At 49.1% G+C, this 14,505-nt stretch overlaps 1 protein-coding gene across 7 annotated transcripts in view; it reads left to right on the forward strand.

The window, feature by feature from the left end:
- The window catches only part of plxnb1b (plexin b1b), a 323,503-nt gene that overhangs the window by 176,828 nt on the left and 132,170 nt on the right, over window positions 1–14,505 (forward strand). For 6 of the 7 annotated variants that reach the window (XM_072472813.1, XM_072472817.1, XM_072472818.1 and 3 more), the window contains exon 3: window positions 7,503–8,637. In XM_072472813.1, the coding sequence (XP_072328914.1) occupies window positions 7,513–8,637 (1,125 nt within the window). In that variant the 5' untranslated portion in view covers window positions 7,503–7,512. Of the gene's footprint in view, window positions 1–3,805; window positions 3,933–7,502; window positions 8,638–14,505 lie in introns of those variants that run through there. The other variant, XM_072472816.1, reaches the window with a different exon arrangement.

Raw genomic sequence — 14,505 nt, forward strand, 5'->3', positions numbered from 1 at the left:
GAGAACCGAGACAAAGCTATGTTGAACTCTTTTTCGCTGCTTTTACGTTGTTGCTAAGACCCCCCTCTGGTGGCTGGAAAGACTGCAACAAATCTCAGTAAGCTTACTTTCAGGTTAAAGCCCGCTGTGCACTTGAGGAACATGCACCGCTCGCCCCCAGATGCCCAACTGCAACACGAGCACAGCTTGTGGAAATGCCATGAGTGTGGAATGGCATCTGGAGAATGTGTTGCACCTCAGCAATTCAGTGTACTCTGTTGTTTTATGGAATTGGACTGTCAGTTTTACCTTGATTCCCACCAAAGAAAAACATACACAAAATGACAACGCACGCAGCTGAAAAGTCATCAGGTTTTTTTGGTACAATCTAGTTGAGAGCCATCGTTTTGAGCCTGATTTTATTTTTCACCTGTGTAATAACCCGCATGGGACACACCGGAACACCTCCGTTGAATCCTGCCCGATGGGGCTTGTAAATCCGCCTTCTAAAAGCTGGCCCAGACTGGAGCCAGCGTGGTGGGGAGTCCCGGTTGGGACCTTTGGACTGTAAGCCACATGGCGGCCTTTGCTTTTATTACAATCCCAGACCAGACCCCAACAGTGGCTAGGATATTGGACCGAATCCCCAATATTTTAGTTTATTTTAAGACTGTGCGGAAAAAATGATTTGTGCCACGAGTGATTGAATGTTAAGGGGACACTGTCCATGTGGAGTTTGCACATTCTCCTCATGGTATTTCTAAAACAAAACTTTATTATAAATACAATATTAAACTTTTTAACTTCACACCCAGAAAGAACAGCTTACAATTACCCCTTAATACTACTATTCTAACACTACAGGGGCTGGTTTAGCTCAGTGGGCTGGACAGCTGGTTTGTGATGCAGAACAAGGCCAGCAGCACGGGTTCAATTCCCGTACCGGTTGCGAATTCTGAAATCTCCCTCTGTGTACCCGAACAGGCGACGGAATGTGGCGACTAGGAGCTTTTAACAGTAACTGCATTGCAGTGTTAATGTAAGCCTACTTGTGACAATAAAGGTTTTTTATTTATTTATTTATTCATTTTCCCATGAAACAACACAAAAATAAAGATACAGCTCTCAATCCATCTTAAACCAGCATGGCATAAAGTAATACTTGCATTACCGAACAGATTCTGGATCATGTTGTGTTAGAACCTCTTCAGACTCGGGCTGAATATCTTCAAATAACTGCTTCAACTTGGTGGTTTCAGCTTCTGCCTTATCTTCATACAAGACTGCTCTGCTTTAAAATATATATATATTTTTTTAACTCTCCCACTGGGAAAGAAAACTGCATTTACTTGTGGTCTAACAAAAACGAGGGTTGCCAGATTGGACTTTACTTCCAAAAGCCCTTCTCTGTCCACAGCATTCTCCAAAACTGCCTCTCTCCTCGGCTTCTAAAATGTGTCTCTACCCAGCAATGACCTCATCTCCCCAAGCTAAAAAAAACAAACTAACTCCCCAGGGACTTCCCCAGGCAAACCACTATGCATTAGCCCAGACTGAAAAAGACAGTCCTTCGTCAATTTCACTTGCTGGCTGCTAAAATCATCCAGGTCCTCCAGAACAGAACTCTTAAAAATAATTTTTTCTAAATGAGCAGGGGGTGGTACGGTGACACAGTAGTTACCACTGCTGCCTCACACGGCTGAAGACCATTGTTTGACCCCGGGTCCGGGACACTGTCCATGTGGAGTTTGCACATTCTCCTCATGTCTCTGTGGGTCTCACCCCCACAATCCAAAGATGTGCAGGGTAGTTGGATTGGCCACACTAAATTGCCCCTTAATTCTGAAAAAAATAATTGGGCACTCTAAATTTTTTTTTAAAATTAAGCAATCAAGCACATTCTAATCTTAAGCTTTGAACCCTTAAATTTTTCAATAATCCAATTTTCGCAAAACCTTCCATCGTCACACTTTGTGTTGATTTATTAAATACCGGGCTGAATTCTCTGCTTCGCAAAGCAGGAATCGCTATCAGGCAGAGAATCGACTCGGTTAAAAAAAGCCGGGTTTGTGCCCGGCGCTGATTATGAAGCCATGCTCTGGTCCCGCGCTGGCAGTGATGTTGAACATTGCGCCCTGTGCCAGCAGATCCATGCAAAACTGTCATTTTGCATGGATTTTGATATCATTAGTGGCTTGGACACTTAACGCTCCACCCCTCCATGATGCTCCGCCCCTCTTAGGTGGCAGTCTTGTGGGCACAAAATTAGTGCAAGTATTTCCAAGTGGGATCTGGGCACCATGGCTGTGGAGGAGGAGTGGGCGCCTAACCAAACTGAAAAAGCTTCAAATATTGTCGGGCTTGCTTGTCCGGGCTGGGGCAGTAGCAGGGAACGACTTGGTTCCACGTCCATGGACTCGGGATGTGCCCTCAGGATCAGGGTGGTCTGTCTCAGACTGCCATTGCTGCAGTATGCGTTTTAAACGCATCTGGTGCTACTTACAGGCCCCTGGCTGTTCACACTGCTGAGCGCTACTTGTGTCCTTGGGGAGCCTCTGGTCATTTGGGAGCCCACCCACGCCGTCCCTCTGGACACCCTCGTACCTCAGCTGTTTCATCAAGGACAAGCTCAATCAGGGGCCCACCAGGTGTTGGCATTCCTCAGAAGCAGGGGATCAGCAGAACTCAATCCAACCAGGGGGCACCTGCACCGTGGCCTTTGGAGCCCTCCCTGGTTCTCTGCCCCTCTCAGGGCAGAGGCATCACCAATGAACCCCACCCCTCCGGATCACCAGCTGTCTCCTCCTGGTGAGGCTGGCAGCGCTGACTCTGCCACCACCTCCCAGGCAGTGTTCAGGAGGGCAGGCTTGAGTCTGCGGCCCACCCTGGGGAAGAGCGTGGTCGCCCTTCACCTCACTGGCATGAAGCTGTGATTCCAGCTCGGGCCCCCAAACTCAGAGGGAAAGTCTTCTGTGAGCCATCTTCCTGGCTGCAGTGAGTGTGTGGTAAGTGGGAGCTCCAGCTGTCAGGCTCTTTGCCGCAAACTCCGGCCTCAGCAGTTATGATGCCTACTGGGCCGGGAATTGCTCGGAATTTGTGCTGGCAGAGTCTGGCCCATTGCATGTCCTGACCCGCTTACCGAATAGCGGCCCCCAACAGAAATGCAAATCGCACGTAATTTAGCCCCGGCGGGAACACTTAGAGACTCCCATACGGAAAAATCCGGCCACTGTTTAACATACCTTCTTGGGCCTCCTGAGCTTTAATAACTGTCATGATATTCAGGTAAACATCATGGTACAAACAAACATACATACTGATGGACAGATCAACGGACCAATCAACACACACACAACACCACAGCCAATCACAGGCAAGAGCATACACACTACAAAACAGGGAACACGACACTTCCCGGGCATTCCAGCAGGAGACAGCTCAGGGCACAGAGCTCACAGCAAGCCACTCAGACATCCACCATGTGCTGAGTGCCACTCCAATATAGTATTAGGGATAGGTCCACAGATTCCAAGGTTATGATCGAACCTCAGTGACCAGTTTACCACTGTAAATAAATGTTAGTCATAAAACTGAGTTGTACCATTCGCAACCGTGTTGGTTCGTCTGTGTAGCAGAGTACCCAACACATCAATAACCTGCAGGTTTTTTTTGATTTGCCTGATGTTTGCCTTGTCTTCCTCACTTTGGGCTCCTTTTTTTGAATGAGTCCCGTGCTACCCCTCGAGACCCTGCTTGTTTCTATGCTTCAGAGACCAGATTAGGCTCCGCTTTCCTCATTGTGTGGGAACAGGTTGGCCACATTGTGAATGAGTGAGTCATCCGCAGCTGTCGGCCTTTGACCCTGCTAATCATCTGCAACGTAGCAACCTGCAGTGGGCCGACTTATTGACTCAGTCGCAACTCAAGCCATGGTGGTGCTGGAGCTGATGGAGGTGAGCATACGTGTTCATTGGTGTGGATCAGCACTTTTTCTACTGCGGGTAGAGCAACATCCTCCTTGCTGCCAGGTGTCAGTTTATGTTTGGTTGCTGAAAGATCTTTTTGAGGAAATGACCTGTACTTCAGTGTAAACTGCCTAACCAGTTTAATGAGGTAATACTGGCACCGTTCAGTGGTGTAATGAAGGGATCGAGTCCCTGGTATCACTGAGCCCTGGCCATGCTGTTGGAAGCTAAGTAGCACAAGAGTTCACCTCCGTACAGCTGCTGCCAACTGAGCGTTGCTGAAACAAATTCTCCCTGTGCTTCACTTTTGAGCGTGACCGCTTTTAAAAGGCAGAGATGCTTTTGTCCCCGTGTTGCGCGACCTCCGAGTGAGGGATTAGCTTCAGATTTTCCTGTCTAGCCCCACTGCTGAACAAAGCAATTAAAATGCAGAATCCTGTGGCAACCTTGTATGGACCTTGCTACCTAACTATCGGGAGGCTTGTTTCTTTATTTTTTTAATGTGTATCCAGAAAGGTCAGCCTTACTGCCGATCCCTAGTTACGCTTTACTGAGTGGACTGCTGTTACACCTCTTCAGAGAGCTGTATAAAAAGCAGCCACGTTGATGTGGACTGGAGTTACATAGAGGCCTGACCAAGGAAGGATGGTTGATCTCCTTCCCTACAAGACAAGTGAACGAATTAGCGACAGCTTTACTGTCGTGAGACCTTTTTATCTCCAGATTTGTTTTGTGACCAGAGGAATATTCTCAGATGGCCTGGATTGGATTGTGCATTTTCTGAATTATTAGTCTGCGCCTTTGGATTACCAGAGGTTTAATATAATCACTAGATGTTATTGCACTTGTACGATAGTTTATGCCGTTTTTTTTTTAATGCAGTGTGGAGATTGTGCAAGGTGCCTGCTGCCATGGTGACGAGATGACCCTGTCCAGTAGTTGTAATCATTTCTATTGTATTAACAGCACTGGGGGTGGACTTAACACCAACGGCCCAAGAGGTGGCTCACCACCTCCTTCTCGAGGGCAGTTACTGATGGGCAACAAATGCTGACCCTGCCAGCAATACCCACATCCCATGAAAGAATGAATTAAAAAAATATAGATGAGGAAAGCTAGGGTCTGCATTTGTTCTAGTGTGGCCATTTCTTAGGTTTGATCTGTAAACTATTAATGTGTCAATCCTATTTCTGGGAAGATGTTAAACCCTTGCAAAAGGACGCAAAAGATCCCGTGCCACCACTTTGCAGAAGAGCACTGGAGTCCTAGCCGATTTTCATGCCTCGTCCAACTGGGCTGAAATGGATTATCTGGTTGTTAGCGCGTTGCTTGCTTGTGGGACCTTGCAATGCCTAAATTGGCAGCTGTGTTTCCCTGCATTCCAGCAATGAGAAAAGTATTTTAGAAGTATATTTGTGGCTGTGAAGTCCTTTCTAAATGTGAGGCCTGCTTGATAGGAATGCGTATGCTCATATATTTTAAAAGCTGGGCTGGCAAAGGACAGGTAGGTCTCCCTCAGTCGACTGTGCTCCACAATACAGACACCCTGAACCAGGCAGCCCAATGCAGGTTCACAATTGTGCTGCTGGGTTAAGGGAGCTGGTTTTATGTTGCTGACACACTTCCTCCCCTTGTTTAATGCTTTATTCTGCTCGGGAGCAATAATGCAGAATCTGACAGCAGCACATGTGAATGATGGGATAAGTGAGGGTCTCATTATTTTGGGGTTGACGACGCTGGATGTATTCCTGGAAGTTTCAACCCCACTATCTCCAACCATCCTACCCAGTTAAATAGCCTGTCTCCTGTTTCCAAATTTTTTACATCTAATAAACGGAAAGGTTCAAGGAAAATAAAACAATCGTGCCCCTTTTTCAAAAATTACTAAGGGTCATATTTTGCTGTTGAAGTATTAGTGAGGCCATTAGCACTCCGTGTTTGGAGAGTGAATCAGACAGCAATTTGCACCAACCACACTCACCCAGTTAAAGGTGGGAATAGGTTGCCTTGCTACCATGGAAGCTGCACAATCCTGGTATCTCGTTGAAAGCCTCCACATTCAGTGGCACGGAACGGTGTGAAGTTGCTGTACTTACATGATCAGTACCCAGTTGACGTGCCAGGAAAGTTCAGGACCTGCCTATACGACAGGAAGTACATTTTTAGTGATGTTATCAGTCTACTTCTGAGCAACCTCTCTGGCACTGAAAAGTAAGTTGCAAATGCTTGTGTTATTCCCGCAAATCCCTGTTTCCTGGCAGAGGGCACTGCTCCAGAATGACAATCCCCGCAAATTCCTGCGCAGAATTCCACAGGAAGTCTGTGGACACGTTTAAGTGTTAATAAATTGCCGTGACCGTTTGTTCACAGCTGATAAACAACCCTTATGATTCTGTGTTGCTCATCTCACTGTTCAGGAGATGAATCTTGAATCCCTGGAGACTCCAGGACAATACTGGAGGCTTGGAAACCCTATGGTGTCAGGATCCTGGTAAGTCTCCACATCAATGTCTCCAAATGCAGCTGACGGTAGGAAGATTGCTAATTTGCTATCAGCTGGGCATTTCTAACGTAACTTGGCAGAGAGCCTGTGAAACATCTCTTATCTGTGCCAATACCTCAGCAAATATAGCATTAATTATGGAATGATCCAATGGAGTGATGGAGCAGATTGTTTCAATCCTTAATTGTGGCTGAATAATGTTTGTGCCTCGTCCATTTTCTTTGGTACACGAGTTCAATTCGACCCCAGGAAAAGGTTCTTTCTGTCAGTAACAATTTCAAGACAAAATTGTTTTTGGGTGCTAATTTGGACCGTAACACTCCAATACAAATGAGGTCACCACGTGTCCAGACCTCCGATCATTGGTGTGGCAACTCGAAATCCTACTTCATTGTGGTATGTGGTGTGTCGATTCTTTTCCCGGGTGAAAGTGCATTTGTTAGGTCAGTGTGGAGGAAACCTTGCTTTGTGAGGGACCTGCTTTAATGTCGGCATGAGGGGAAGAACTTGTGTTTGTAGAGTTTTAAGCAGAAAAAGAAAAACCTAAGAGGAGATTGGGGAATAAGTTGCAGAGAGGAAGACTGAGGCAGGTATGGCTCTGTCACCGAAGGTGGAAGAGGTGGTGTGGGTGGATCCTGTGATGGGGGGAGTTGACTGATTGGCTAAATTAGGCTGAAAGGAGCTCATCTGTGAAAATATGGAGACACCTTGCGTTTCCCACCACTGATATAACTTGAGCACATAGCCTCCCCGAACAGGAGGCCATTCAGCCTCTTGAGCCCAGTCCGCCATTCAATTAGCTCATGGCTCATCTGTATCTTGACTTCACTTTCGCCCACCTCAGTTCCTTAACCCAGCTTGGGAATGATGAACGCAATGAGGATAAGTACAGCATTGGTAAATCCTTTGGTAAAAAGTAAATCAAAATGTAAAAATTATCCATCACTCAGTTGTCAAATTTTCCATTGGCGCCCATCCTTTTGGGGATGGAGGGCGCGAGGGTTCCAGATTTCCGCTTCCCTTTCAATGACACAATGTTTCTTCTTCTGTTGCAGCACATTGATCATGCTTTCTGGGACCATCCTCCTTGCCATTGTTTTCCCAAGTGTATGCATCTGCCATGGAGACAGGTACAAGTCCTTCAACAGATCTGACACGAGGTTTGAGCACCTAACGGTCGATCCGGAGACTGGAAATGTCTATGTCGGAGCCGTGAACTTCCTCTTCCAGCTGACCTCTGACCTGACCAACCTGGTGGTCCAGCCAACCGGACCGCAGAATGACAGCAAGGAATGCCTGCCGCCCGTCAACCCCAGTGACTGCACACAGGTGAAGCTGATGGACAACCACAACAAGCTTCTGCTGATTAATCCCTATGGGAATGAGCTGATTACCTGTGGGAGTTTGTTTCAAGGAATCTGTGAAAAAAGGAGTTTGGGAAACATCAGCTGCGTTTTGTTCCACCCAGAACGCCCGGTTGATACGCAGTATGTCGCTGCCAATGACCCCAATGTCACGACTGTAGGATTGGTTGGCCTGTCCAAAGACAAAACTGCCGTCCTGTTTGTGGGGCGCGGTTATACCAGCAAAGGTGCCGGTGGAATCCCACCAATTACAACCCGCAATTTGGAATTACAAAATCCAGAAAGCCCAGAATCCCACCCCATTTTCTCCTATGAGGATACAGCTAAGTTAGCAGTAGCTGGACGGCTTTCTGAGTACAACCACCATTTTGTCAAATCCTTTATTTATCAGCTATCTGTGTATTTTCTGTTTTACCGGAGGGACCTCAAGTCCCCGTCCAGAGAATATAAAACCTACGTGTCGCGGATCTGCTTGGGCGACATGCATTATTACTCCTACGTGGAGGTGCCACTTGTCTGTCAGGCCGCCGGGAAGAACTACAACTTACTTCAGGCAGCCTATGTGAGCCGCCCTGGCAAAGGCCTGGCCCAAGGGGCTCTCGAAACCGGGGGGGAAGCCCTGTTTGCCACGTTCGCCGTTAGTCAGGCGGCCACTGCGAAGGCAACGGAAGAGTCCGCGCTCTGCATTTACACAATGAGCCAGATTGATCAGATGATCAACCAGACTCGGGACCTGTGTTACACCAAATCTGGGAAGACAGCCGACGGAAACGAGGCGGCCTACATTGAGTATGAAGTCAAATCCAGCTGCAGTGGATTAACCTTAGTGAGTCCTTTAATAATTGCACCTTTCACATTTAATAATAGCAATAAACCTCAATAGTACCACCTGTGTGATGTAGGAAGGAAATCCATCCTTTTATTGACCTGTTCCTTTAAAAAGACTAAGTGTGTAAAATCCATTGCTAATCTCCTCAGAGACCTAGTCCAGGAAACTTCAGAACATTATCCTCCCCATCACTGAAATTACACTAGATATTTTTGCCATAGTACAATAGATCACAAAATGATCTATTCTTGCAATTGAGCTGCACACTGGGCAAGTTTAAAAGCCTTGTTTACATTTACATATCTGTGCAGTAACTCGGGATCGGCAGGAAGTTCTCAAGAAGGAATCCAAAGGTATTTACACAAGTGTTTGGAATGAATGTTTAAACTAATCTGCAGCGTGGGGAGCCCCCTGATCCGGCTGATAACCTGGAATGTAAGGGGACTGAACGGGCCGGTCAAGCGGGCCCGCGTGTTCGCGCACCTGAAGGGGCTGAAGGTGGATGTGGTCATGCTCCAGGACACATACCTGAAGGTGGCAGACCGGGTAAGATTGAGGAAAAGGTGGGTAGGTCAGGTGTTTCATTCGGGGCTGGATGCCAAAAATCGAGGGGTGGTGATCTTGGTGGGAAAGAAGGTGTCGTTCGAGGCGTCGAGCATCGTGGCAGACAATGGCGGTAGGTACATAATGGTTAGTGGTATGTTGCAGAGAGAGAGTGTGGTACTGGTCAATGTGTATGCCCCAAACTGGGACGATGCAGGTTTTATGCGGCACATGTTGGGTCGGACCCCAGATATGGAAGTGGGGGGCCTGATAATGGGGGGAGACTTTAACACAGTGTTGGATCCGGCACTGGATCGCTCCAGGTCCAGGACAGGTAGGAAGCCGGCGGCGGCTAAGGTGCTGAGGGGTTTATGGACCAGGTGGGAGGGGTGGACCCTTGGAGATTTGCAAGGCCGGGGGCTAGGGAACTTTCATTCTTCCATGTCCATAAGGCCTATTCCCGGACTGACTTTTTTATTTTGAGCAGGGCGCTGATTGCGAGAGTAGAGGATACTGAGTACTCGGCGATAGCCATTTCGGATCACGCCCTGCATTGGGTATACCTAGAACTGGGGGAGGAGAGGGACCAGCGCCCGTTGTGGCGTTTGGAGATGGGGCTGCTGGCGGACGAGGAGGCGAGTGAGCGCGGACGAGGAGGTGAGTGAGCGGGTCCGAGGAAACATAGATAGGTACCTGGAGGCCAACGATAACGGGGAGGTCCGAGTGGGGATGGAATAGGAATGCGCTGAAGCGGTGGTTAGGGGAGAGCTGATCTCCATTAGGGCCCACAAGGAGAGGAGGGAGCAGAGGGAGAGGCTGGTGAGGGAGATGGTGAGGGTAGATGGGAGGTATGCGAAGGTGCCTGAGGAAGGACTGTTGAGGAAGGGGGTGCAGCCACCAGGCCGAACTCGACCTGGTGACCACCAGGAAGGCGGAGGTGCAGTGGAGGAAGGCCCACGGGGCGATATATGAGTATGGGGAAAAGGCAAGCCAGTTGCTGGCTCATCAGCACTGGAAGCGGGATGCAGCTAGGGAGATCGGGGGAGTTAAGGACAGGGGAGGGAGCGTGGTGCAGAGTGGGGTTGGCATCAATGGGGTCTTCAGGGACTTTTATGAGGAATTGTATCGGTCCGAGCCCGCACGGGAGGAGTGAGGGATGGGCCGCTTTCTGGACCAATTGAGGTTTCCGAAGGTGGAGGAGGGACTGGTGGCGGGATTGGGGGCCCCAATTGGGCTGGAGGAGCTGACCAAAGGGATAGGGAGCATGCAGGCAGGGAAGGCACCGGGGCCGGATGGTTTGCCGGTCGAATTTTATAATTTTATGATTGGCGAGCTCCCACTAAAAAGGGCGGAGAGGAGCTTCAGGTATTTGGAGATCCAGGTGGCCAGGAGCTGGGGGGCCCTGCATAGGCTTAATTTCACCAGGCTGGTGGAGCAAATGGAGGAGGAGTTCAAGAGGTGGGACACGTTGCTGCTGTCCTTGGTGGGTAGGGTGCAGTCAGTCAAAATGACGGTGCTCCCAAGGTTTTTGCTCCTGTTCCAGTGCCTCCCCGTGTTTATCCCGAAGGCCTTTTTTAGGCGGGTCAACAGGAGCATAATGGGGTTTGTGTGGGCGCGAGGGACTCTGAGGGTGAGAAGGGTGTCCCTGGAGCGGAGTAGAGATAGGGGGGGCTGGCGCTGCCCAACCTCTGTGGGTACTAGTGGGCCGCCAATGCGACCATGGTGCGCACGTGGGTGATGGAGGGGGAGGGGGCTGCATGGAAGAGGCTGGAGACGGCGTCCTGTGTGGCTACGAGTCTGGGGGCGCTGGCAACGGTGCCGCTGCCGCTCCCTCCAAGGAGGTATACCACGAGCCCAGTAGTGGCGGCTGCCCTCAAAATCTGGGGGCAGTGGAGGCGGCACAGGAGGGAAGTTGGGGCTTCGGTGTGGACCCCATTACGGGGGAACCACCGGTTTGTCCCAGGGAGGACAGATGGAGGGTTTTCAGGGTGGCACAGTGCAGGGATACGAAGGTTGGGAGACCTGTTTGTGGACGGGAAGTTCGCGAGCTTGGGTGAGCTGGAGGAGAAGTACGGGCTTCCCCTGGGGAACACCTTCAGGTACTTACAGGTAAAAGTGTTTGCCAGGCGGCAGGCTGTGGAATTCCCACGGCTGCTGCCACACACAGTACAGGACAGGGTGCTCTCAGAGTGGGGGGGGGGGGGGGCGGGGGGGGAGATCTCGGAAACTTCCCAGGTGATGCAGGAGGAGGAGGAGGCCTCGGTGGTGGAGGTGAAAGATAAGTGGGGAGAGGAGATCGAAGAGGGGACGTGAGCAGATGCCCTAGGGAGGGTGAACTCTTATCTTCGTGCGCGAGGCTCAGCCTCATACAGTTTAAGGTGCTGCACAGGGCACACATGACCGGGACAAGGATGAGCCGGTTTTTTGGGGCGAGGACAGGTGTGTTAGGTGCTCAGGGAGCCCAGCAAACCACACCCATATGTTCTGGACATCCCCAGCGCTGGAGGAGTTTTGGAAGGGCGTAGCGAGAACGGTGTCGAGGGTGGTAGGATCCAGGGTCAAACCGGGCTGGGGGCTCGCAATATTTGGGGTGGCAGAGGAGCCGGGAGTGCAGGAGGTGAAAGAGGCCGGTATTCTGGCCTTTGCGTCCCTGGTAGCCCAGCGGAGGATTCTTCTTCAGTGGAAGGACGCGAGGCCCCCAAGCGTGGAATCCTGGATCAACGATATGGCGGGGTTTATTAAGTTGGAGAGGGTGAAATTCGTTTGAGAGGGCCGGTACAAGGGTTCTTCAGGCGGTGGAAACCGTTCTTAGACTTCCTGGCAGAACGGTAGACATTAGTCAATGGCAGCAGCAACTCGGGTGTGGGGGGGGAGGGTTTACTTTATTTATGTTTATTTACACTGGAAGATCTGAGGGGGTGTATATATTTGCTATGTTGGTTCTGTGTTAAGTTGGGCTGTTAATTTATTATTTACGTACAGGGGGGAGGGGGATATGGAGGGTTGCCTTTTGACTGTTTTGTATTTAACCCTGTTTGGGTTCCTTTTTCATTTTGTTATTGATATTCTGTGAAAACCTTAATAAAAATTATTTTTTTTTAAAACTAATCTGCGGCATTTCCTAATCACCTGTTTCAGGAGAAAGGAGGGTTAAAAATGTGAAATGTTCCACGCATGCAAAACTTACATTCGTGCCAATGTGGATATGCTGTGGCAATTCCACATGGACGTGCTGCACCTCAGTGTATTTCACAGACCCAAATAGTTACCTAAAACGTCATTGTCTTCTGCCTTCAGAAATTTATTTTACCCTGATTTCTGAGGACCTGTGTACCTGGACACGTTTTGTGTTTTGTCAAAGGCTTATAAACAAAAAAAAAAGAGAGTGGTTCTCTGCCCTCGGGTAGAGATTCATGGAGCTTGTCCCCAACCACGGAGTTTGGAATTGGCTGCGGTCCTATCAGCTATTACCAGGGGCTGGTTTAGCACAGTGGGCTAAATAGCTGGCTTGCAATGCAGAACAATGCCAGCAGCGCGGATTCAATTCCCGTACCAGCCTCCCCGAACAGGTGCCGGAATGTGGCGACTAGGGGCTTTTCACAGTAACGTAATTGAAGCCTACTTGTGACAAGCGATTATTATTATTAATATTATTATGAGCTCCACAGAATTGGCAGCTTCGAGCCTGCTCCGCCATTCAAACAGATCATGGCTGATCTATTCCTGGCCTCAAATCCACTTCCCTACTTATCCCCCATAACCCTTTAACCCGTTTTTAAAATCAGAAATATATCGACCTCCTTTTTGAAACCATTTAATGACTCCGATTCCACTGCACCATGGGCCAGCGAGTTCCACAAATTCACCACCCTCTGCGAGAAGTAGTTCCTCCTCATCTCAGTTCTAAATCTACCGCCTCTCAACCTATATCCGTGACTCATTCTAGATTGCCCTACAAGGGGGTACATTTGGTCAACGTTTACTTTATCAATCCCTTTTGGTATCTCCTCTCATCCTTCTAAACTCCAGCGAGTATAAACCCAAACTGTTTAATCTCTCCTCGTCCGTCAACTGCTACTTGTCTTTTTGCTCCCCCCACTTGAATGGACCCTTCTACTGCAGTGCAGTGGTCAGCGAGCTCATCCTCCCTACTGTCCTTTCCGTCATCCACACAGGGAGCAAGTACCTTGTACCTGTTGGACAAGATCAAGAGCTGAGGCTCCTCCGTTTCTGAATTTGGGATCCCTCTACCTGCCTCACTTGGAGTCAAACCCTGCAGTCCCTGGCCACTGGCCGAATTTGAGGTACTTAATCTATGGGGTGTGATTGCTCCTGGAACAAAACGTCCAGGAAATTGTCCCTCTCCCGGATGTGCTGCAGTGTCTGAAGCTCAGACTCCAGCTCATCAATTCTGATCCAGAATTCCTCGAGCAACAAACACTTGCTGCAGATGTGGTTATTGCAGCTCGCAATGGGATCTGCCAGCTCCCACATTGTGCAGCTACAGCACATCGCCTGCCCAGCCACCTCTATTCAGTTAATTTTTTAAAGTTTTTTTTAAAAGTTAATTTTTTAAAGTTTTTTTTTCAAATTTAGTGCAGATAGCCACCAGCCAATCAGATCACAGCTTCATTTTGACCTTTTCAATTTTTTCAGCTTCTGAGCAGGTATATTAATTTATACTCACCACTCCACTGCTCTGCCCTCCGAATCCCCTCCCAAGAGACTCTACTCGTGCTCTTTTATCCTGTGTCTCTGCCGCTCTCTGATGCACTATCAATTACCACAAAGACGAGAGTAGTGGAATAATCGGGGCTTTTTGAGCAAGGATGTTGTGCCTCCTGTAGCTGCCACCAGAATGGCTGCAGCACGGGTGAGCACACACATTTATACACCGCCTACTGGGCGGAGCCAGCAGGCAGGAATTTACCCATGTACCTCTATTATACGTGTCTTACCGTAATACATATAATACTGCTAGTGGTGACTACCCCACACTCCTCGTGCTCTTTTATCCTGTGTCCCTGCCGCTCTCCTCGTGCTCTTTATCCTGTGTCTCTGCCGCTCTCCTCGTGCTCTTTATCCTGTGTCTCTGCGGCTCTCCTCGTGCACTTTTCTCCTGCGTCTTCGCCGCTCTCGTGCTCTTTTATCCTGTGTCCCTGCCACCCTTCTCACACTTTTATCCTTTGTCTCCCCTGCATCCTTGCGCTCTTTTGTCCTGTGTCTCCTCATGCTCTTTATCCAGTGTCTCTGCCGCTCTCCTCGTGCTGTTTTATCCTGTGTCTCTGCGCTGCTCTCCTCGTGCTCTTTATCCTGTGTCTC

Source organism: Scyliorhinus torazame, chromosome 13, assembly GCF_047496885.1.
Source record: "Scyliorhinus torazame isolate Kashiwa2021f chromosome 13, sScyTor2.1, whole genome shotgun sequence".
In the NCBI taxonomy this organism is placed as follows: Eukaryota; Metazoa; Chordata; class Chondrichthyes; order Carcharhiniformes; family Scyliorhinidae; genus Scyliorhinus; species Scyliorhinus torazame.